Source organism: Quercus robur, chromosome 1 (assembly GCF_932294415.1).
Source record: "Quercus robur chromosome 1, dhQueRobu3.1, whole genome shotgun sequence".
Taxonomy (NCBI): domain Eukaryota; kingdom Viridiplantae; phylum Streptophyta; class Magnoliopsida; order Fagales; family Fagaceae; genus Quercus; species Quercus robur.
In genome coordinates this window covers 10568682-10594534 of record NC_065534.1, presented here as the reverse complement: position 1 = coordinate 10594534, position 25853 = coordinate 10568682, and the positions used below count along the sequence as shown (strand labels likewise).

The following is a 25853-nucleotide window of genomic DNA, read 5'->3' as shown; positions in this document are numbered from 1 at the left end:
CTAAGATATTTTTTAAAAAGTATTATATTGTAAAACTAAAAAATCCAACCCAAAACTCCACCGTTAAAAAATTCTACATCTTACCATAATAACAAACGGACAAAAGAAATTTCTTTACTGGCAGTCTTATTTGATCTTTCAAACCCACCCAAATGGCAATATTTTATTATTTTTCCACAACCATAAAGCTATGTTTGGTTCAGTGGAAGGGGAAGGAAGAGAGGAGAAAGAAAAAGGTAAGGAAAATAAAAAAAGAGTGAAAAAAAAAAAGTATTTTTTCAAGTGTGTTTGGATATGAAGAGGAAGAGAAAGGAAAGATGTGAGATATTTTTTTCATTTTTATCCTGTTAAGTTTTAAATTAATAAGGATATAAATGTTATTTCACAAAAATAGACAAAATCTTTTAAGGGTATAAGAGTAATTTTAAGAGAAAAAATAATTGATTCCACAAAAGTCTTTTCCCTTCTATTATTCCTTCCTTTTGTTTTCCTTTTTAATCGAACAAAGGAAAGTTATTTATAGAGAATTTAAAAAGTTGTCAATACTTTTTCTAATTTTTCAAAAAAAAATTTTTAAAAATAAAAATTATTGTGTATTCTTAGGGCATATATTAGCAAAATCTTTTTTCTTTTCATTCTTCTACCATCAAACCAAACAAAGCCTAAACCATTACCTCTTGAATTAAATAACACAGTCCATGTAACGTAGAAGAATAGTAAGTACTAATTAGCAAAAATCCAGGGAAAGCAATCACCTGCCTGACAAACTTTTCTGAATTTTCCTACACACGTGCCTGTACGTATGGTTCTAGTGCTCACCAGCCTTATTTCCAAGGACATTTTATTTTTTCAAAAATTAATTACTACCGCAACAATTTCTACAATTTTAACCGCACTTCACCTGCATGACAAACAGTAACTAGTGAAAAAAATGATGAGTCCGGTCCATGATTCTACCGCTCATGAATGACAAGTTCCGGCAAAATTATGAAAATCGTTTGTGGTGCCGACTTACTTTTTCACAATTAAATGCATCCCCACATCTATTAAATTTTTTTTTTTTTGATAGACCCACATCTATTAATTTGATGTGACAGAATATGTAACCATCTCTATTATCAACTTTAGACTTTTCCAAATCCCTTGAATATTTCCAAAGCGTGCCTTGTACCTCAACTGCCAAACTTGTTGAATTTCATTTTTCTTCTTTTTCACCTGAATATAAATGTAGTTTGTCACCTTATAAACAAACGGTCACAATTTGTTTTGTTAAACACTTGAACTTAAACATTGAAGCTATTCTAGAGTGAAATACTGTTGCAGAAAAGTATGTCTTCTTCGTCTTCTTCTTGCTGTACCCTACTGATAGGTCTTTTATGTGTGGTTTTGCTTGGAGGATCTTTATCTCATGGCCAGCTGAGTCCAACATTCTATGATACAACGTGTCCAAACGTGTCCAACATCGTACGTGGAATCATCCCCACATCTATTAAAATTTTTTTTTTTGATAGACCCACATCTATTAATTTGATGTGACAGAATATGTAACCATCTCTATTATCAACTTTAGACTTTTCCAAATCCCTTGAATATTTCCAAAGCGTGCCTTGTACCTCAACTGCCAAACTTGTTGAATTTCATTTTTTTTCTTTTTCACCTGAATATAAATGTAGTTTGTCACCTTATAAACAAACGGTCACAATTTGTTTTGTTAAACACTTGAACTTAAACATTGAAGCTATTCTAGAGTGAAATACTGTTGCAGAAAAGTATGTCTTCTTCGTCTTCTTCTTGCTGTACCCTACTGATAGGTCTTTTATGTGTGGTTTTGCTTGGAGGATCTTTATCTCATGGCCAGCTGAGTCCAACATTCTATGATACAACGTGTCCAAACGTGTCCAACATTGTACGTGGAATCATCGAAGAGGCTTTGACGACAGATGCCCGAATTGGCGCTAGCCTCATTAGGCTTCACTTCCATGACTGCTTTGTCAATGTATTTCTCTAACTTTTCATTAGTTTTAAACCCATTTGCTTTGTTTCCTCTTAAGAATTTACCTTTACAAAGTTTAGCTGTAGAAAAAGAAAAAGAAAAAAGAACAGTCTTTCTTTTTCTTTTTCTTTTTTTGGTTAAAAGAGCAGTCTTTCACTCTTGCCTGTTTTAATGAGTTTAACGGCCTATTTTGTTGTGTTTAAACTTGCATGGTTTAAAATAACAGTTTTTTTTTTTATTAAAAAAACACAATGGTATTTTTATAACACTTTTTTATTTATAAATATTTTCATAATATTTAAACAATTTTATTAAAATAATATTACCAAATGGGCTTTAAATTCATATATATTACTCCTCTTTTTCTTAAGAGTATGATGAAAGTGAGGTCTAAGACTTGGCGCATACTAGCTAATTCATAGTTCTCTTTTTTTTTTTTTTTTTTGGTTAGACTAATTCATAGTTCTCTTTGCATGTACTTGATTTTATTCCATTTTAGTATTTGGGTGAGTTTATTTTTATTTGCTTATTTATTTATTTTTTTTTAAAGTAAGATGTACTTAGAGAGAGAAAAAAAAAAGTCTTTAAAAAGTTGAAAATAAATAAAGTAAGTCTGAAAAAGAAAAAAAAAAGATCAAGCAAATAATGAAGGAAAAAAAATAAGGTTTTGTTGTAGCACAAGTCACACACCATTAAGGGACCACAACGCGTTTTCCAGCCTAAAATTCAAACACGCGTGTTTGGTAAATTTTTTGAAAAGTGCGATATATAGGGGGTGTTTGGTAAATTTTTTGAAAAATGCGATATATAGGGGGTGTTTGGTTTGTGTTTTTAAACAACCATTTTCAGTTTTTAAACAATATTTCACGTATTTCAACGTACTTTTTCACCCACACGTATTTTCATAAATATTTTCAAACAACAATTTTTAATTTTTAAACACATGTACTAAACGGACCCATAAAAATGCGTTTTTCAGCTCAAAGGCTCCTGTGTTTTCGTGCCGGCAGCTTTGAGCCGCAGTTGCAAAACGCAACAAACGACGTTTTTTTTAAAAAAAAAATATTACCGTTTGCTATGCTGCGGCATCCTGTCTTCTTCTTCTATTCTCTATTGTTTTTTTTTTTTCTTTTTTTTTTTTTTAATTTACGTCTTACATAACTAATCTTAAAAAAACTTTTTGAATTCAGTAGAGTTTTTGATAGATGGAAAATATGCAGCAGAGATAGGGAGAGAGAGAGAGACCTGTGTGTGTGGGGCTTTGTGTGGAGGAAAGTAAAACAAAAAAGGAAAATAAATAAGAAGATGAAACCTGTGTGGCTGTATATGGAGGAAAGGAATAGAAAAGGAAAATAAGAAGACGAGGAAGAAGTGAACGAGTGGATGAGAAAAAAGTGAAAGAAAAAAAGGAAATAAAGAAAGGAAAAAAAAGAGTTTTTAGGTTTGGGAAAAACAGCGTGAAAGAAAATATAGGAAGTAAAAACACTGATTATTTCACAATTTTTTTAAAATTTTATTTTTTACAACTGTGATGCTGTAGAGTATGTGGTAGAGAAAAAAACTGTGAAATAGTTTGTAATCCTAGAACAACCCATTTAAAAAATAAGTATTAATAAAATTTTATTTTATAAAGATTAATTCTACCAAAATTATTGGGTTTCAACTTTCAACTTTTAAGATAATAATTTTGTATTCTTCATGAAAAAGAAAAATATTATTTTCACAATACTTCCATAACAAATTTTAAGTGGCAAGTTGTTATTGATTGTTATTGATGAGTAAAAAATTAATTTAAGTGATAGGTTCAAATCATCAATCAATATTATATATATAAAAGCAGAGACCTCATACGGGAAAGTTTGAGGTTCTGTCATGTGGCGCACTCTATGAAAAAGATTGAAATACTCTTAGAGATAAGAACAAATTTAAAAATATGGACTCTTTATTTCTTTTGGTTCAATGTTTCAAGACTACTTTTTGTTACATTTTTTATTCAATGTTTTAAGACTACTATTTGGTTCAATGTTTCAAGAATTTTCCTCTCTCCCACCTACAAAAAACTCTTTGCATTTCCAATCACCCTTTTCACTTTTACTCCTTTATATACACATGTCCACACTCCACAACCTTTCATGCTATCCCCATCTCAAATATACTTAAGCAAAAAACGATGTCATTTATCTTCAGCCTTTCAACAACACCTATATAATTCCAACATTGTGGTACCATTTGATTCTAACTCATATGAGTAAGCTATGAACAAGAAAGGAGCCTTGCATTTTTTATTCAGTGATGGTAGCTTACGGTTTTGATATGGGAGTCGGACGTTGTGGATTTTGTGAAGGTTGTGATTAGCTCGTTTGCTTTGAGTCTTGAGTGTTTGGGATTTTGGTTTGGAAAAGTCATAAATGTATGAAGTTTGTTATTTTTTTTTAAATTATTATTTTGTGTTAGAACTCATAATTTGTAGGTTTTTTTTGTAGGCTTTTTACTACTGTTTTGTGTGGCATGAGCCTTAGTGATAAAAACAAAAGTTGATAGGATAAATTTAAAGTATTTTCCTTTTTTTCTTTTTAAAAAATACGGAAGCCAAACTAAAAACATTTAAATTTTGATAAATGGATGTTTTTTTAGCCAATTTCTCTATGTTTAATCATGTTCTCTTTATATTCATACTTACAAATGATTTCCTTAATTTCATTGAGATAATGAATTGGGTGTTTGCGATTGAGGTTTCCATATTTAGTTGTGAGAATAGAGTGGTTGAGGAAGTGTTTGGGAGGTTGCCTAAATTTATGAAATTTTAGAATATAAAAGTATTTTATGCTTTACATTCTTATTTATAGATTTCAAAATCATTTAAACTATGTAACAAGTAAAATCTACTTTTAACGGTAAATATTATAATATTTTATAGTCTTGTAATGTTATACAATTTTTTTCAATAAAATATGAATTACTAAAATTAAGTTTCAAAGTATTCAACAATATTGTAGGCAAACATAGATATTATACAACAAAATAAATATTATATGTAGTTCTTAATATACATAAAAATAATTTCAAATAATATTATGAAGTAGTCTGCGCATTGCGTGGGACAATATCTAGTTAGAACTAATAACAGCTTACCACATAAGATTTATTGTGAAAGTGTTGAGAAAATATTATGGATATAACATTTCTTAAAAAGAGAAATGCTAAAGCCAAGTACTTTTTTACAAAATCTTTTATTAAGAGAGTCATTTATTCTTAACAAGAAGTAATTATTATTATTATTATTATTAAGAAGTTGATACTAAGTATAAAATAAAATCCCTTATATATACATTTTGTTATTTTTGGTTATTTATAACTCAAACTGTTATTTTTGTAAGTGCTAATCAAACACTCAATTTTTTGAAAAAACACTTTTTAATAGCTTTTATCAAACACTTTGCCTTTTAAAAAAGCGTAATTTCATATTGCACTTTTTAAAGCCATCCATTTTTAAAAAAGTACAGTATCAAGAAGCTGAACTAAACTTATCCTAATTCATCCTAGGAGAGAAAACTTAGTAGGCTATCTTCAAGGTTTATTCTGAATCATATCAAATAAAGTTTTTTAATTTTTATTTTTTAATTACTAACTACTTGTGGAAAGTGACCCAAACCTATCTTTCCTTGGCCATTTCGATTGCACACACACCCGTCTCTCTATTTCTAAAGCGCGCCTGAGTTAGCAAACTGGCATGCATGTGCCTTCTTAATAGAAGGGACTAATGCTATAGCTAGCTTCTCACCTTTGCCTTAAGCTTGAAAAAGTAGTATAAGCTAAAAGAGAAAAGAGCACTCGTTTGCTATTTTAGGGAGTACTCTTTTAGAATATTGTCCAAATTAAGATGTTACAATCTATCAACTTACGTCAATCTTAGCACACTCTACAAGAAATACATCCATTATCAACAATCTAAGGAAAAAAAACATAAAGGAAGACATCTGATGAAATGAAAATGAAAGATAATTTGAAATTACTTTGTTTTTGTACAAATATAAAATTCTCTTTTATTAGCTTTCAACTTTTTAATTTATTTAGTTATTCATAGCTTTTAAAATTCAATTTTATTAGATACAACTGAACTTTTATTCATTTTCAGCAAATCATAAAAAAGCTAGTCTGAACACACTTCTTGAAAATTTTGTGAACAAGAAAATCAAATTCTAATTATTTTCCCTCTAATTTCTTAGCAGCCAAAATATTTTGCTTTAATGGGCTTTTAACTGTTGAATTGTCTAATAAACATATGTTAAACTTTGTTGTAGGGTTGTGATGGATCAATTTTGTTGAACAACTCCGCTACCATAGAAAGTGAGAAAGAGGCTCCTCCAAATAATAACTCGGTCAGGGGCTTTGGTGTTGTTGATGACATAAAGACTGCATTGGAAACTGCTTGTCCTGCTACTGTTTCCTGCGCTGATATTCTTGCCATTGCAGCTGAAGAATCAGTTTCATTGGTATAATAACCACAAACCCTTCTCTTTAATCTTCTCTCTTATTAACTCTTTTACCCAGCTGAATAAAAGAAGGAAACTAAAACTCGAAGATTGAAGTGTAAATAAACAACGGGCATTTTATTGAAAACAAGGACCGATAACAATAATCAGGCCATTTTTGGATAGGGTCCAAGAGACCTAAAATCTAGGGACACACTTACTCATGTTATGTAGAAATTGTGTCTTAAAAACATGATTTCAGTTTGGATATCAGACATACATCAGAACCTTTAAAGTTTAGATACCTCTAACGTAAAAATTCAATAGTATTCATTTTATATTCAAATCATATCTTAAAAACTCTATTTCAATTTATGTATGAGTTGGGATATTAGACATTTATCTTCAAGGACAAAAAATATAATCTTATTCATGTTATATAGAATTTGAGTCTTAAAAACATGATTTCAATTTCATATATTAATTTGGATATTAGATTTCCATCTTTAAGGAAAAAATACAATCTCTTTTAGATGTAGAAATTGTGTCATTGAAAACATATCAGTCGGTAACTAGACTAAAGACTTTGTCCTTCTACTGTACCCAAAGATATTACTAAAAATAAGGCTGTGCAGCGAACTCACCAACTCACCAAAACCAACCTGATCCAACCCAACCTGCAGGGTTAGATCGGTTTTTAAGGTTTGGTGGGTTAGGTTGGGTTATGAATTTTTTTTTACAATGGGTCAGGTTGGGTTCGGGTCATAAGATTCACAAATCCGTATAATCTGACCAAACCCACCTATATTTAATATATATTTAAAATTAAAAAAATATATTATACAATTTTATTATTTACTTTTTTGCTTCTTTTCCGAAATAAAACTCAAATCCTAAGTTTTCTTCATATATGTGTTTGTTTGATATTATGTTTATAATTATTTGGTTATAAATAAGATCTTATTTATGGTGGTGTTATTCTAATACTGATCAATTTAATAATAATAATAGTAATTAAAAAAAAGTCAAACCCAAAAGTCTAATTTGATCCAACCCAATCCATGTGAGTTGAATTGGGTTAAGTTAGACTCTTATGATGAGTTGAGTTGAATTGAATTGAATTATATTTTTTTTAACCGACCATAATAGGTTGGGCTGAAAAAACTCTGTCCTCCTAACTTAATCCGATCATGCATGCCCCTAACTAATAGTTAAACACAAGGGAGAAGTTTCTTTTTTTGCTTTTTTTTCTTTTTTTGAGGGGAACACAAGTGAAAAGTCAGTCATATCTTTCAACTACTGCTGACATTTCAAATAATATTATATGTTGTTTGCGCGCATCATATACCAACTAAAAGTAAAACTAATCCATCCTCACAGGCAGGAGGTCCTTCGTGGAATGTTTCACTGGGAAGAAGGGATAGCACTACAGCAAACCGAACAGCTGCCGGTATTTTCCTTCCTGGTCCCACCCAACCCCTTGATGTTATTATAACAATGTTCTCAACCATGGGCCTCGACACCACCGATCTTGTTGCCCTCTCTGGTAATTACTATTTATTCGCGCACACGCGCACACACAAATAGAAATAATATGAGTTAATGACATTGTGATGAAAGTATTGCTTTAAGTTCTGATATAAAGTTGGCATGCATGATTGATTTTCAGGTGCTCACACGTTTGGACGTGCTCAATGTAGCACTTTCATCGACCGGTTATACGATTTTAACAGCTCTGGTAATCCTGATCCATCCTTAAACACAACCTACTTGCCAACTCTGCAGGGAATATGCCCCCAGAATGGAGATCGTACTGTTGTGACCAATCTCGACCTCACCACACCTGATGTTTTTGACAATAAGTACTTCTCTAATCTTCAAGTTCTAGAGGGTCTACTCAATAGCGATCAAATACTATTTTCAACTACCGAGAATAATGATACCGTTGCCCTTGTTAACAACTTTACTGCTAATCAGACTGCCTTCTTTGACACCTTTGTGGTATCAATGATTAAAATGGGGAATATTAGCCCGTTAACAGGGACAGCTGGAGAGATTAGATTGAATTGTGGAAAAGTTAATGACAACTCTACTGAATCAGATGGTCTTCTATATAGCTCAATGTAAATAAGTGTTATGGCTAAGTCTAAGTATGAATAAAACGTGTGCTGATTTACAATGGTAATGATGGTCAGTATGAGTGAGGCTATTTTGTATTGAGCAGTGTTAACTGTGTAACTTGATAGATGTTTTTTTAATGTTGTCTTTGTTCCTTGGGGTTCTTTGAATTAATCTTTCATATGAGCATAAATAAAATGTGTTATGATAAGTGTTATGGCTAAGTATAAATAAAATGTGTGCTAAGTGATTTTTTTAGTAGTATATATTACGATTCTTGAATTGAACTATTACAAACTCATGGGTAGAACTCACACTAGAATTATAACATACCTTCACGTTTATAATGGCTCAACTCATTTGATCACAAAGCTGACGACAAAACAATAGCTCATTTGACCCCATACTCAATGAGCTACACCCGATTACTTGAGGTGGTGGTTAATTTTGATACTAAATGTTATAAACTCATGAGTAGAATTCATCTTTGAAAACCGGCTTGCAAAGGAAGGGTGTCCTAAAGTTATATAAATATATGATTAAGCTTACACTTAATCCATGTGGGACACTAGAATTGTAACATGAAACAGTATGAGAAAGACATATCCATGTTGTGTGTTGTAACCTCTGTCCCTCTCAAGAATAATAATATATCAAAATATTTTGTCTATTTCAAAATAATTGATACTGGGTTTACAAGGTTTGAGAGTACCAGTTTCTGGAGAGTACTCAATAAACAAAATATATAATTTAAAAAAACATATTTTGGTATGATCCAAAAGAATGAAATGAATAGAATATAATTTTACAAAGAAACACTTCTTTCACTTTTCAAAGATACAGCTAACCAGATGTGTAATTTAGAGATGAAATCAACCAATTGGTAGACAAATTATGTATAAACCAAATAGCAAAATCAGTTAAATTGAATAGCAAAATCATAACAAATTTATCTACAAGGTCATGATGAAAAAAACAAACTAAACCAAATCCCAACTTCATCCCCTTTCCCACAAAATACAAAAAAATAAATATTTGTTACAGCTTGTCATACCCGCACCCCAACCCAAGAATCCCACTTTGTCTTCTATACTTCTTGAAATGCTCCTAACGTTTCACTATATAGAATAAAGTACCATTGATCCCTAAAACTAGCTGTATAACTCAAAGCCACGCTTATTGCCTAAAATAGCATTTGCTTTCTGCTTAAGAAGAAGGTCCACTAAGGAAGGATGCTTTCTGAATTACGAGTTGCATAAAGTAAAGGTGTTTTAATAACAGTTTTTGAGGCTGAATGCAATCCAGTTTTTGAGGTAATGATGTTGATTGTGTTGAAAAATTAAAAAGCTCCTTGATGAGAAATTTGAATTAAAGGATCTTAGTTTTGATGTCGTAGAAGCCTGAAGAATACATACATGATACTCTCTTGATGGGACATAAACTAAACTATTAGCTTCTGGTAGTAAACCTTGAATCTACGAGGAGTTTCCCTGAATCCACAAGAAGATAAACTAAAATCTATCGGAGAAAAAATGGACAAAATGTCTGTGTTTATTGATTATTGTCTGATCTGCCTCTAACGGCTAAACGTTTGAAACTTTAATTCATACTAATTACATGATTAGATGACAAAATATCAAAATTTACCAAAAATGACAAAATTGAATTAAATGTAAAATCATAAACTACTGACCTTAAGAGTTATTCCAAAACAAATGAGACTTTATTCTAATTTTTGAGCAAAAAATTAATAAAAAAACAAAAATTATTATAAATGGTAAAATCGCAATTTTCAAAACATAAAAAGGGATGAAATTCGCCATTTTCAAGTACTCATATCTGGAAGTTATTTTTTATTAACTCATTGTAATTTGTTGAATATACAAAAGCTAGAGATATTTTCAAAAAAGCTAGCAATATTATATTGTAAAAACTAAAAACTCCATCTTTAATACTCCACCGTTTAAAAATTCTACATCTTACCATAATAACAAACGGACAAAAGCAATTTGTTGACTGGCAGTCTTATTTGATCTTTCAAACCCACCTAAATGGCAATATTTTATTATTTTTCCACGACCATAAAGCCAAGTCTAAACCATTACCTTTTAAATTAAATAACACAGTCCATGTAGCGTAGAAGAATAATAAGTACTAATTAGCTAGAATCCAGGGAAAGCAATTACCTGCCTGACAAACTTTTCTGATTTTTCATACACGTGCCTGTACGCATGGTTCTAGTGCTCACCAGCCTTATTTCCACCGACAGTATTATTTTTTTCACAAAAGTAAGGGCTTGGAAGGCCATTTTAAGCCATTTTTAGAGTACTTTAAACGCACTATCACACATTTTGATATACTTTTTCTTATCTACATATAAATTAAAAACACTCAAACAATATTATTCAAACCCTTCTACTAAACACCTTTTAAATTTATTAACTCAACTATTTCTACAATTTTCACCACAATTCTCTTAGCGGCAAATTGTAAATAGTAAAAAAGTATGAGTTCGGTCTATGATTTCATTGCTCATAAGTTACTATACAGACAAGTTCGGGCAAAATTGTGAAAATCGTTTGTGGTGCCGGCTTACTTTTTCCCACAATGAAATGCATCCCTACATCTTATTTGATGCGACAGAATATTGAACCATCTTTTTTATCAACTTATAGACTTTTTCAAATCCCGTGAATTTTTCCAAAGCGTGCATTGCACCTCAACTGCCAAACGTGATGGATTTCATTTTCTTTGTTTTTCACCTTAATGTAATGTTGTTTGTCACCTTATAAATAAAGGGTCACAATTTGGTTTGTTAAACACTCAAACATTGAAGCTATTCGTGTTTATTAGAGTGAAATAATATTGCAGAAAAGAATGTCTTCTTCTTCTTCTTCTTCTTCTTGCTGTACGCTACTGATAGGTCTTTTATGTGTGGTTTTGCTTGGAGGATCTTTGTCTCATGCCCAGCTGAGTCCAACATTCTATGATTCAACGTGTCCAAACGCGTCCAACATCGTACGTGGAATCATCGCAGAGGCTTTAAAGACAGATGCTCGAATTGGCGGTAGCCTCATTAGGCTTCACTTCCATGACTGCTTTGTCAATGTATTTTTCTAACTTTTCATTAATTTTAAACCCATTAATTTGCTTTGTTTCCTCTTAGGAATTTACCTTCACAAAGTTTAACAGTAGAGAAAGAAAAAAAACAGTCTTTCACTCTTGCCTGTTTTAATGAGTTTAAACTCATATTAATACTCCTCTTTTTCTTGAGAGTATGATGGAAGTGAGGCCATAAAACTTGGCGCATATATACTAGCTAATTCATAGTTCTCTTTGCATGTACTTGAGTTATTCCATTTTAGTATTTGGGTGAGTTTATTCTTATTTGCTTATTTTTTTAAAAAAAATAAGTAAGATGTACTTAGAAAAAAAAGTCTCTAAAAAGTTGTACATAAATAAAGTAAGTCTGAAAAAAAAAAAAAAAAAAAAAAAAAAACACAAGCAAATAATGAAGGAAAAAAGTAAGGTTTTATTGCAGCACACGTCACACACCATTAATTCATCCTAGTAGAGAAAACTTAGCAGGCTTACTTCAAGATTTATTCTGAATCATATCAAATAAAGTTTTTTTTTTAATTTTTTTTTAATTTTTTAAATACTAACTACTTGTGGAAAGTGACCCAAACCTATCTTTCATTGAACTTTTTAATTGCACACACACCCGTCTCTCTATTTCTAAAGAGCGCCTGAGCTAGCAAACTGGCATGCATTTACCTTCTTAATTAGAAAGGGACTAATGCTATAGCTAGCTAGCTTCTCACCTTTGACTTAAGCTTGAAAAAGTAGTATAAGCCAAAAGAGAAAAGAGCACTAGTGTGCTATACTAGGGAACTCTTTCAGAATATTGTCCAAAGATGTTACAATCTATCAACTTACGTCAATCTTAGCACACTCTACAAGAAATGCATCCATTACCAACAGTCTAAGGGAAAAAAAAAAACCATAAAGGAAGACAATTGATGAAATGAAAATGAAAGATAATTTGAAACCTTACCTTTCTATACCTTGATCCAAAAGTAGAACATATTCAAGTTTTATTGTGAAGACATTTTAGTATGTCTGGATTAGCTTTTAGCCTTAAGATTTTAAACTATTTTGTTTACGTACAAATATAAAATTCACTTTCATTAGCTTTCAACTTTTTAATTTATTTAGTTATTCATAGCTTTTAAAATTCAATTTTATTAGATACAACTAAACTTTTACCCATTTTCAGCAAATAATCAAAGAGCTAATCTAAACACAATTCTTGAAAATTTTGTGAAACAACAAAATCAAATTCTAATTATTTTCCCTCTATTTTCTTAGCAGCCAGAACATGTTGCTTTAATGGGCTTTTTACTGTTAAATTGTCTGAATTGTCTAATAAACATATGTTTTAACTTTGTTGCAGGGATGTGATGGATCACTTTTGTTGAACAACTCCGCTACCATACAAAGTGAGAAAGAGGCTCCTCCAAATAATAACTCGGCGAGGGGCTTTGGTGTTGTTGATAACATAAAGACTGCGTTGGAAACTGCTTGTCCTGCCACTGTTTCTTGCGCTGATATTCTTGCTATTGCAGCTGAAGAATCAGTTTCATTGGTATAATAACAACAAGCCCTTCTCTTTAATCTTTTCTCTTATTAACTCTTCTACTCTAGTGAAAAAACAGAAGAAGAGGAAACTAAAACTCAAAGGTTGGAGTGTAAATAAACAACATTACAAGGGGTATTTTATTGAAAATAACAAGGACTAATAATAATAATTAGGCCATTTTTTATATGGTTTGAAAGAGACCTAAAATCTAGGGACACAATTTATTCCGACAATATTCATACTTATTGAGATTAATTGTAAATTGTGATTGGTGTGTGAAAAATGTCACCGGTAGACATAAGTGAAAGTTAGGATCAATATTAGGCCAATCACAACTTATCACCTCAATAGTAAAAATATGCCTATATAACATAACTGCATACTTTGTTTTTAAATTTATGTACATTACCTTGCTTTACATGCAATGCTAAAATAATGGCATCCCCATATGATACAGCTCAACTAGAAGGACAAGGTTGGAGGAATCTCTTTTCATTTATTCTGTGACGATTGATTCTTGCACGTTTTACTTTTAGTTAAAAAAAACTAATAAGTAAGCCACCGGATTAAAAGAAAACTATGTCCTTCTACTAGACCCACAATATATATTACTAAAACAAAAGTGAAAAGTAAGTCCTACCTTCAACATTTGCTGACATTTTAAATAACATGTATAGTTTGCATCACATACCAACTAAAAGTAAAAGTAATCCACGCTCACAGGCAGGAGGTCCCTCGTGGAATGTTTCACTGGGAAGAAGGGATAGCACTACAGCAAACCGAACAGCTGCTGGTCTTTTCCTTCCTGGTCCCACAGAAGCCCTTAGTGTTCTGAAAGCCAAGTTCTTAGCCGTGGGCCTCAACAGCACCGATCTTGTTGCCCTCTCTGGTAATTATTATTTATTCGCACATAAGCTTACAAATTCCAATCACAATTGATATATATAATATAATGAGTTAATAACATTGTGATGAATGTATTGCTTTTAAGTTTTGATATAAGTCGGCATGCATGATTGATTTTCAGGTGCTCACACGTTTGGACGTGCTCAATGTAGTACTTTCATCAACCGGTTATACAATTTTAGCGGCTCTGGTAATCCTGATTCAACCTTAAACACAACCTACTTATCAACTCTACAGGGAATATGCCCCCAGAATGGAAATACTACTGTTGTAACCAATCTCGACCTCACCACACCTGATGTTTTTGACAATAAGTACTTCTCTAATCTTCAATCTCTAGAGGGTCTACTTCAGAGCGATCAAGAACTATTTTCAACCACCGGGGATGAAACCGTTGCCATTGTTAACAACTTTACTGCTAATCAGACTGCCTTCTTTGCCAGCTTTGTGGTATCAATGATTAAAATGGGAAACATTAGCCCGTTAACGGGGACGGCTGGAGAGATTAGATTGAATTGTGGAAAAGTTAACAACTCTACTGGATCAGATGGTCTTCTATATAGCTCAATGTAAATAAGTGTTATGGCTAAGTCTAAGCATAAATAAAATGTGTGCTAAGTTACAATGGTAATGATGGTCAGTATGAGTGAGGCTATTTTGTTTTGAGTTGTGTTTATTGTGTAACTTGATGGATGTTTTTTTAGTGTTGTCTTTGTTCCTTGGTGTTCTTTGAATGAATCTTTCATCTGAGCAAAAAACTTATGATGGTTGGTAGGATAAGAACATGTTATGAGGCTATTTTGTTTTGAGTTGTGTTAATTGTGTAACTTGATGGATGTTTTTTTAGTGTTGTTTTTGTTCCTTGGTGTTCTTTGAATGAATCTTTCATCTGAGCAAAAAACTTATGATGGTTGGTAGGTGTTGAGGGCCATTTGTAGAAGCCCAGACAGACAAAAAGAAAGCCCAATAATAAGGGCAACAAAGAATTGACAAAATAGATAGCAAAAAATCATTAGACCCAAGCGGTAGAAATAATGGAATACAGGCCCAACAAATAAACAAATGGGTCTTGAAGAGGCAAGTGGGCTCAAAGAAGCCATGAAAGAAAGAAATAGCATCCCATGGGCAGTGTATGAGGTAGAAAAGTGAGAAAGGACCGCTGCAGGCCCAAGGCAATGCAAACTAAGAGAGTAAGGGGTTTATGGCAGGCCCATGAACCCCAAGGATGAGAATAAGGTTATTGGGTCGGGAAAACCCAATGAAGTTAGTAAAAGGCCCATGAGAGTGTGGAATTGAGCAAACGGGTTGAGGAAGCCCAAAGAAAGCAATCGGACCGTGGATGCCCAAAGGGACATAGGAGCCCATAAGTAAAAGTAAAACAGTGCCCATGACAAGCCACTGAGAAAAGGAATAAACGGCTGGTCCAAAAGAGGTCCAGCAGGATTAAGTTATTACGGTAGGAATAACAATTCAACGTTACAAGAAATAAAGAAAATCAAGAGTGAACCAAAGAAATATAAGGCCCATCATCAGACAAAACCCAGCTCTTGAATGGAGCGGGAAACCAAAGAAAAACCCACATGAAAGGTCAGAAAACACAGACGGAGAGTCTCCAGATTACGGCAAATGCATGAGCAGTAGGCAGACTCTTAGACATATCTGAAAGGGAAGCACGCGCAAGGCCCAGACACCACCAGCCTGTACCTAGCCAATATAGGACGTGGTGGGGCCATGGGCCAGAGGTAAGAGGTAAAGGGGGTATGGTTTGGTGGTGGAGAGAGGGAAAAAGATCTATTTTGTGGCTCCTGCTCAAGCCCTTTTGGGAGGTACGTCCTGCTGGGATGATAGACCACCCAAAAGAGGCAAGTTTGAGGGGGAACCGTTGGGTGCATGCCTTGAGGGAAAGAGAGAGAAGCATTTATACTGTGGCAGGAAAGAAGTGCTACAGTAGACTGAAGAACGAAACAAATCTGCCTTTGTCTAGTAAGGGTGAATGTCGCACAGACTTGGTGGTCGGCAAGTACGCCCAGACCAGACAAAGGCGGTTAAAGGGTAAAGTGGTAAAACATTGGTCACGGCAGGCACTATAAAAGGGGCCTTGCCGTGCCCTGAGAGAGGGACCGAAAAACAGAGTATTCTGGGAGTAAAAAGAAAAATAGAGTAAAAGAAAAGAAAAAAGATAAGAAAGAAAACAGAGAAGAAAAGAGAGGAAATGGAGAAAAGAATGAGAGGTAATACAATGGGCATGCATCAGTAGGTCATTTTCCCTCTCTCCCCTTTCAAATCCTGCTCTCTTCCAAAACGTAACAATGACTCCTTTTGGGCAATAACCATTCAGGTCCGACTCCCTCAAAACCATTAATCCCCACGGCAGGATCTTTTCCTAGGAGATTATTTGCATTGAGAAGAGGCGTTCTCCCCTCTTTAATTTTGCTTCAGCAGACCGAACTTAAAACTTGATTTATACCTGTAGTTACACGATTTTCCTGGCCCAAAACCTATTGATCAGGCCTTGGCCCGAGGCGCAACACACAATAAATACTTGTAGAGGATGGGTCAAAGAACTTATCCTCAGTGAACTTCGTCGGTCTGATGCATGGAAAATATTGTTGCAAAAATAAAAACACAAGAATGGATATTCAACAGAAAATTCTATTTCCTGAGTGCCGAATACATTTTTCGTCCCCTTTCTTAGAGGGACTCCACTACAATATATATCTCTCCCATTCTTATTTGAGCCTTACTCTTGTTGATCATCTAAGCCTCCACTTGAGCACATGTCCCATCAGACACCCTTACCACTCCTTTGTGAGTTGTAGTGGCCAAGGTAGTACTGTTCAGGGGTCTTTTCCTCATTAATGCGACCAAGAGGGTGGTTGTGACACATTTAATGTGGTGGTGGCAGCTTTCCATGAGATATTTTAGGTTTTATTCTTTTTTATATGCTTGGAGGATGAACTGCAATGGTTGGGGCGAGCTCTTGGTCCAGACTTCGTAATGTCCGAGGAGGTGTTACTCCTCGGACAGGTTTCTTTTACCGAAGTTGGGCTTGAATAATGTTTTGGCGTTGACTTCTCCTCGGACGCAATGCTTCTCGGACGGGCCCGTATTTAACTAGCCCATTATTTTGGGCCGGCCCCCACAATAGCCCCTCAAAACTCCGGGTTTTGATGTCAGTGAGAGGATGGAAGTAAGGATGGCTTAAGGCGCGCATGCGGGCAGTTACTTTAGACGCGCTACAATTTACGAGGCGCAACCATTTACTTCCGGAGGCTTTTTGTCCCCTTCATCCAACGGTGAGGCGTGGATCGAACGACCATCATTATTTCTCGAATTTTTAGGCAGGAACGATCTTTTCTCTCTCCTCCCGGCTATATAAGACGTCAGAGAGGTTCAGTTTTTCTTTTTATCTGCATCTCATAAACCCCAGAGGACTCCAGAGAACTCCATCGAACTCCAGAGATCTACAAATACTTGCGTCCGCTAAGCCTCCATAGCCGTTTTTAGTGAAGCGTCTCCTCCAAGAGAGATTTCTAGGCATCCCATTGAGCGTTTCGTGAAGGTATCGGTATATTTCGTTCATTTTGCCGTTCCGATTCTCTCCTCGGACTTTACTTTTCTCCTTGGTCTTTATTTTCATTCCTCCAGTTCATCTCAGATGGGTAGATTCGAAAAACTAGTAAAAACTCCGGCCGCTATGGAGGCCTTCAGGGCAAAATACCACATTCCCCCGGGGGTGGGGCTGCAGTACTGTCCTCTTGAAAGAGTATTGACAGACAGAGGCGAGGGAGAAGTTGTTATCCCCATGATTGCTTTCATAGAGGGAGGGATGACACTTCCCATGCGTAGGATTACAAGGGAATACCTGTTCAACCATAGGTTGACGTTGCATCAGTGTGCCCCAAACATGTTCAAGATACTAGGCTGTGTAGATGTCCTAGACGAGCGGATGAATTTAGGCCTTACCTGGCACGATGTGGTTTATCTGTATGAGTGTCACCACATCGAGAACGGAGGGTATTATCTTAAATCCTGATCCGAGGTCGTTAGGTTGATCTCTTGTCTCCCAATATCCAATAAGACCGTGAAGAATGATTTCCTTATTGCTTCGGGGGAGTGGTTCGATGGTATTCATTGTCCAACTCGGGCAGGAATCCCAGGTGCGGCGTCTTTAGGGTCAATCCTTTTCGGGAAAGGGTTTAGTATTGGGGGGTTATTTTTCTCGCTTTCTTTACAATTGGAAAATTTCATAAACTAATCCCACTTTTCTTGGACGTTTGCAGATAAAGCTCATGTCGCTCCTCGGCTAAGCCTCGTGAATGTGCCGGCGTTGAACTACCTTCTAAGGTCGGAAATTTACGTCACCGAGGACGGACAGTTACGTGCGGCTCATCTGGTTCTGAGCTATCAACCTCTAAGCCGCTCTTTCCAAGCTATCGGCCACGCCATAAGGGCTGGCAGTCTGAGGTTGGCTAGGATTAACGTGTCTAAGACCGGGTTCCTAGCTCGACGTGATCTTCCACCAGTCGTACTACCCGGCGTTCGAGATCCCTACCTAGCAGAGTAACTACCTCCGCCAGACGAGCCTGGCGTTGCTGTTCCGGTTGAAGGGGAAGCCGAATCATCTCGTCTTTCCCTTGAGGAAGAGATAGACGAGTTTTATCTCGAGGAGGAGGTTCAGTAAGCCCCCTTGGTTGAGCCTTTTGATCTTGAAGGAGAGTAGGACCGCAACTCCGTGGCTGGCGGTCCAATCATAATAACTTGCTCGGACGACTCCTCGGACGGGGAAGTAGGTGATATGGGAAAGTCTTTGTGAGAATTGATGTCCAGCCGAGGAAAGGGTCAGTCCTCAAAGGCGCCTGCCAAGGCACAAACCCAGGATCCTCCTTCAATCGCCCCTCAAGTCCCTTCTGACCCTGGCCTCAAGGTTAACCCTGACCTAAAAAAGAAGAGGCAGGCTGACATTCCTGAGGAGGGTGAAGTGGCTCTTCGACCGGCCAAGCAGCAAAAGGCTACTAAGGGACAGAGGAGTAAGAGGGCAAACTCCTCGGAGAGCCGGGACGAGGAAAATCGTGCTGAGGTGCGCGCTACCCCGCGTACATGGAGCCCCAAGTTAGAGCTAGATGGGGTTGACATCCCCTACAATTCGTCGATCCTAGAGTACAACCGGGGCCGAGCAGGGTACATGGCTGATGCCTTGGAGCAACCCCTACTCCTTCCTCGGGATATGGAGGCATATAGGCGGTTCTCTCAGCCCGAGATTTTCCTATCCCTCAAAAGGGATCTCGCGATGGTAAGTAATCCTTTCACTGTTTTATTAATTTATTTTACCCTGCTAAGTTTTAAACCAATCTTGTTTCATTCGCAGATTACTCAGCAGGTATTTGTGGCTGAGGAATTTTGTCGTGATAATCGCAGTTGAGCTGAGGCTGAGACCCAGTCTCGGACGGAGATGGAGAAAGCCTTGGGGTCCCTCAAGCACGATCACCTTGAACTCACAGAGAAGTTCAAGGAGTCGGAGAAACGGCGTAAGAGTGCAGAGGCCGGTTTGAAAAGTGCTGAGACCCAGGCGGAGGATCAGCGCAAAGAGCTGTACTCGACCCAGATCAACCTTGCCACCGAGAAGCAGGCAGTGCTGGATCTCAAGGTTACCCTGCAAAAAGTCGAGGATGAGCTGCGGCGGGTCAAAGAGGAGGCCCAGCTGATCCGAGAAGTTGCAGAGGCTGAAAAAAGTGCTTCTCGTCAGCTCGGGGTCCAAGAAAAGGAGGCCAGGCTATCCAAGGAGATCCCCAAGGTGTGCAGGGACTACTGCAGCATCTCATGGGCTCACACCCTTGATGCTGCAGGAATTCCTGCGGATTCGGCGCTGAGACTGCCCGAGAACATCTTCTATCCTTAGGAGATCCGAGAGAATCCTGATGGCGTCCAAGTGGCTTCGGAGCAGGGTCTGGCGGTGCCTGATGCCGTCCCTATGCCTGATAAATCGAAGGATCCTGTTACGGACCCTACCATCGAGGCTCCTCCTCCTCAGCCAGAGCAGAAAGAAGATCCTCCTGCCAAGGCTTAGCTTTTAGGCTTTTTAATTTTTATATTCCCTTCCTCTCTTTATTATTATTATTTTTTTTTGAATGAGAGTCGTCCTATTTTTGCGCTCTTTTGTAAGGACCTCTCTTTGTATTGACCTCGGAATATTAATATAGAATGTTTGCTTTGCTTTCTATGGATGTATGCTAGTACCGCTCCCTTTTTTTTTTTTTCTTTAACGTTTGCAATGACATAAATAAATGTAAATGGTCGAGCTAAAAAGGATGCTGGACGGCGAATTTGAATGAGGGTTGCAATGGTGCTAGACTGCGCGCACGCCCTAAAATGATTTCCCTCAAGTAATAATTTCCCAACCTGCCATAAGTAATAATTTCCCATAAGTCTGTGGTCCGAGGAGCAATGCAGGACTTAGGTTCTGTTTAAAACTATGAATAGTTGCCATAAGTAATAATTTCCCCTAAGTCTGTGGTTCGAGGAGCCATGCAGGACTTAGGTTCTGTTTAAAACTTGTATAAATTGTCATGAGTAATAATTTCCCTTAAGTCTGTGGTCCGAGGAGCCATGCAGGACTTAGGTTCTGTTTAAAACTATGAATAGTTGTCATAAGTAATAATTTCCCCTAAGTCTGTGGTCCGAGGAGCCATGCAGGACTTAGGTTCTGTTTAAAACTATAAATAGTTGCCATAAGTAATAATTTCTCCTAAGTCTGTGGTCCGAGGAGTAATGCAGGACTTAGGTTCTATTTAAAACTATGAAAAGTTGCCATAAGTAATAATTTCCCCTAAGTCTGTGGTCCGAGGAGCAATGCAGGACTTAGATTCTGTTTAAAACTATGAAAAGTTGCCATAAGTAATAATTTCCCCTAAGTCTGTGGTCCGAGGAGCCATGCAGGACTTAAGTTCTGTTTAAAACTTGTATAGATTATCATGAGTAATAATTTCCCCTAAGTCTGTGGTCCGAGGAGTCATGCAGGACTTAGGTTCTGTTTAAAACTATGAATAGTTGCCATAAGTAATAATTTCCCCTAAGTCTGTGGTCCGAGGAGCCATGCAGGACTTAGGTTCTGTTTAAAACTTGTATAGATTGTCATGAGTAATAATTTCCCCTAAGTCTGTGGTCCAAGGTGTCATGCAGGACTTAGGTTCTGTTTAAAACTATGAATAGTTGCCATAAGTAATAATTTCCCCTAAGTCTGTGGTCCGAGGAGCAATGCAGGACTTAGGTTCTGTTTAAAACTATGAAAAGTTGCCATAAGTAATAATTTCCCCTAAGTTTTTGGTCCGAGGAGCAATGCAGGACTTAGGTTCTGTTTAAAACTATGAAAAGTTGCCATAAGTAATAATTTCCCCTAAGTCTGTGGTTCGAGGAGCCATGCAGGACTTAGGTTCTGTTTAAAACTTGTATAGATTGTCATGAGTAATAATTTCCCCTAAGTCTGTGGTCCGTGGAGCCATGCAGGACTTAGGTTCCGTTTAAAACTATGAATAGTTGCCATAAGTAATAATTTCCCCTAAATCTATGGTCCGAGGAGCCATGCAGGACTTAGGTTCTGTTTAAAACTTGTATAAATTGTCATGAGTAATAATTTCCCCTAAGTCTGTGGTCCGAGGAGCCATGCAGGACTTAGGTTCTGTTTAAAACTATGAAAAGTTGCCATAAGTAATAATTTCCCATAAGTCTGTGGTCCGAGGAGCCATGCAGGACTTAGGTTCTGTTTAAAACTTGTATAGATTGTCATGAGTAATAATTTCCCCTAAGTCTGTGGTCCGAGGAGCCATGCAGGATTTAGGTTCTGTTTAAAACTATGAATAGTTGCCATAAGTAATAATTTCTCCTAAGTCTGTGGTCTGAGGAGCCATGCAGGACTTAGGTTCTGTTTAAAACTTGTATAAATTGTCCTGAGTAATAATTTCCCCTAAGTCTGTGGTCCGAGGAGCCATGCAGGATTTAGGTTCTGTTTAAAACTATGAATAGTCGTAGATAGATCAGTAGGCAGAGGATAATCACGAAACAAAACATGGGCTAAGCCATTTTCATTAATAACAATATCTTCTGAGGTTATTTACATTCCATGGTCGAGGTACGGTTTTTTCATCCAAATCTTCTAGGTAGTAAGCGCCTATCCCGACCACGAATGTGACACGATATGGTCCTTCCCAATTGGGCCCCAACTTGCCCCAAGAGGGGTTTTTTGCGCTGCTGAGAATCTTCCTTATCACGAGATCACCTGGACCTAGAGGTCGCAGCTTAACATTGGCATCATACCCTTGTCTCAGCTTCTGGTGATAATAGGCCATATGAATCGTTGCTTTTTCCCTTCTTTCCTCGGCTAGGTCTGGACTTCTTCCCAATAACTCGTCGTTACCGTTTGGGGTAAACGAGTTAGACCTCAGTATGGGAAAGTTGTTCTCGATTGGGAGCACGGCCTCAGCCCCATAAGTCATCGAAAAGGGGGTCTCACCGGTTGAACGTCGCGGCGTTGTCCGATAGGTCCATAAGACGTGCGGGAGCTCTTCTACCCATCTCCCCTTTGTCTCATCCAGTCTTTTCTTCAGTCCGTTCACTATGACCTTGTTCACGGCCTCGACTTGCCCATTTCCTTGAGGGTAGACGGGGGTGGAATATCAGTTAATGATCCCAAACTCGCGGCAATACTCCCTAAAGCTCTTACTGTCAAATTGAAGACCATTATCGGAAATGAGTGTACGTGGAGTTCCGAAGCGGGTGATAATGTTTTTCCAGATGAATTTCTGGGCATCCACGTCCCTAATGTTGGCCAAAGGTTCAGCTTCCACCCATTTAGTGAAGTAATCGGTTCCGACTATTATGTATCGCTTGTTCCCCGCAGCTTTGGGGAAAGGTCCGACAATATCAAGACCCCATTATGCGAACGGCCATGGGCTAGAGAGTGGGTTGAGAACCCCTCCGGGTTGGTGGATATTCAGGGCAAATCTTTGGCACTGATCGCACTTTTTAGCGTATTCTTGGGCCTCTCTTTGCATGTTCGGCCACCAGTATCCTTGGGTGAGTGCCCTGTGCGCTAGCGACCTTCCTCCGATGTGACTTCCACAAATTCCCTCGTGTAATTCTTCAAGTAGAGACTCGGATTCTTCTGGATGTACGCAGAATAGGTACGGTCCAGAATAGGAGCGTCGATATAGTTTGTGGTCCTCTGATAGCCAGAACCGAGGAGCATTTCTACGTATCTTCTCGGCCTCTAGTTTTTCTTCCAGTAAGATGTCGTTTTGGAGGAAGTTCTTTATGGGGTCCATCCAGCTGGGACTCTGTCTGATCTGATGGACTTGGGCCGGGTTTCTGCTGATGGGACTTGCCTGGACTAGATCTTCAACAAGGATCATTCGTGGCAGATTATGCGCCGAGGACGTGGCAAGAGTGGCCAGCGAGTCTGCATGAGTGTTTACACTTCTGGAAATGTGCATCAGATTGAATGACTCAAAACTCGTCTGCAGGCGTTTGACTTGTCCTAGATACTCTTGCATCCTAGCATCTTTGGCTTCCAGCTCACCCATCACTTGTCCGACGACCAACCTGGAGTCCGAGAATGCTTCTATTACTCTTCCGCCCAATCTTTGAACCATTGTCATCCCTTGAAGTAAGGCCTTGTATTCGGCCTCATTGTTCGTAGCCGAAAATCCGAGCCTCAGTGATTTTTCAATGGCGGCACCGTCGGGTGATATTAAAACTATCCCAACTCCAGACCCTCTCTGGTTGGCCGCGCCATCCACGTAGACCTTCCAATGCAAGGTCCCCCCTGCTGAAATTAGACCAACCGATTTTCCATCCATGTCTTTCTTCTCGGTTATTGTTTCTATAGAGGGTTCAGCAAACTCCGCTATCAAGTCTGCGAGGACCTGACCTTTGATGGAGGATCTGGGCATATATTTAATATCAAAGGCCCCTAAAAGCGCACTCCACATGGCGATCCTTCCTGTGTAGTCAGCGCTTCGAAGCACTGCTCGAAGGGGAAGCTGAGTTAGAACGATGACCGTATGCGCCTGAAAGTAATGAGGGAGCTTCCAGGTGGCATGTACTACTGCCAGAATTGCCTTTTCTAGAGGTAGGTATCGCACCTCGGCCTCATGTAATGATTTGCTCACATAGTAAACCGGTCGCTGCACCCCATTATCATCCCGTATCAGTACCAGGCTTACAGCATGGGGAGCTACAGCGATGTACGCAAACAACACCTCGTCTGCCTCAGGGCTGGACATGATGGGTGGTCGTGACAGGTATTCCTTAAGCTGCTGGAAAGCCCGAACACAATCCTCCGACCATTCAAACCCTTTTCACTTATTTATCAGGAGGTAAAAAGGTCGACATCGATCCGCTGACCGCGATATGAACCAGTTTAATGCTGCAATCATACCAGTGAGCTTCTGCACTTCCTTTGGGTTCCGAGGAGCCTGTAGGCTGTTTATTGCTTTGATTTGATCGGGGCTCACTTCTATTCCCCCGTGGGTTACCATGTACCCTAAAAATCTCCCCGACCCGACCCCGAATGAACATTTGGAAGCATTCAACCGCAACCGGTGTTCCCTTAAGATAGCGAAGATTTTTTCAAGGTCTTTCACGTGCTCGGACACCCTTTTACTCTTTACAACCATATCCTCTATGTAAACCTCAATGATCTTGCCCAGCTGTGGCTCGAACATCCGGGTCATCATCCTTTGGTAAGTTAAGCCTGCGTTCTTCAGCCCAAACGGCATCACCTTATAGTGATAATTTCCGATGGGCGTCATGAAAGCCGTCTTCTCTTGGTCCTCTAGCGCAAGGGGTATCTGATGATAGCCTTGGAAGGCGTCCAGGAAACTCATTCGAGGGTGACCCACAGTTGCATCCACCAATCTGTTGATTCGGGGCAGGGGGAATGGGTCCTTTGGGCACGCCTTGTTCAGGTCCGTGAAGTCCATGCAGACCCTCCACTTCCCTGTCTTTTTCCTTACCACTACCGTGTTTGCCAACCATTCGGGGTAAAAGACCTCTTTAATAGCCCCTGCTCTTTTCAGTTTTGCCACTTCGTCTCTTACGGCACTAGCATGTTCCTTTGAAGGGAATCGGGGTGGCTGCTTCTTCGGAGTGGAAGAGGGGTTGACGTTCAGGTGGTGACAAATAAGGCTAGAATCAACTCCCGGGGCGTCGTAGGCGTCCCATGCAAACACGTCGACATTTCCTCTAAGAAATCTGACCAGTTCCTCTTTTTCTTGAGAAGGCAACTCAGAGCCGACCTGAAAAAACTTCTCCGGGTCGTTGTTGACAGCGATCTTATCTAAACTTTCACACCTTATCTCCTCGGCCAGCCCGTCGCCTTGCCTGGCTGAGGAGGCTGGTTGCTATAAGCTCTGTGGGGCCGAGGACTCGGCATCGGGCCGATGTAAGATGGCGGCCACCATACACTTCCTGGCTACGGCCTGATCTCCTCGGATCTCTTCTACTTGTCCCCTGGATGGGTATTTTACTTTTTGGTGAAGTGTGGAGGATACGGCTTCTAGGGCGTGGATCCATGGTCTAGCAACTATTGCGGTGTAGGGTGAGTAAGCGTCGACCACGATAAAATTTACCTCTACCACCTCCGACCCAGTCTGTATGGGTAGTCGGATCTGCCCCTTTGGCATGACAATCCTCCCTTCGAAGCTGAGAAGGGGGGAGTCATAGGCCG

General features: G+C 38.0%; 2 protein-coding genes across 3 annotated transcripts; both read left to right on the top strand.

Annotated features, from left to right (window-relative positions):
• Positions 1–1165: 1165 nt before the first annotated feature.
• LOC126720263 (peroxidase 15-like) lies at positions 1166–8757 on the top strand. 2 transcript variants are annotated; one of them, XM_050422591.1, is made up of 5 exons: positions 1166–1337; positions 1783–1996; positions 6295–6486; positions 7846–8011; positions 8135–8757. In XM_050422591.1, the coding sequence occupies exons 1-5, from the start codon at positions 1330–1332 to the stop codon at positions 8590–8592; spliced, it is 1038 nt and encodes a 345-aa protein (XP_050278548.1). In that variant the 5' UTR covers positions 1166–1329; the 3' UTR covers positions 8593–8757. The 2 variants fall into 2 exon arrangements, with proteins under 2 accessions (XP_050278548.1, XP_050278544.1); XM_050422587.1 differs by lacking the exon at positions 1166–1337 and having other exon boundaries at positions 1661–1996.
• Positions 8758–11291: 2534 nt separating this feature from the next.
• Positions 11292–14977, top strand: LOC126720256 (peroxidase A2-like). Its single transcript, XM_050422575.1, has 4 exons — positions 11292–11691; positions 13040–13231; positions 13949–14114; positions 14253–14977. The coding sequence occupies exons 1-4, from the start codon at positions 11461–11463 to the stop codon at positions 14702–14704; spliced, it is 1041 nt and encodes a 346-aa protein (XP_050278532.1). The 5' UTR covers positions 11292–11460; the 3' UTR covers positions 14705–14977.
• Positions 14978–25853: the final 10876 nt, after the last annotated feature.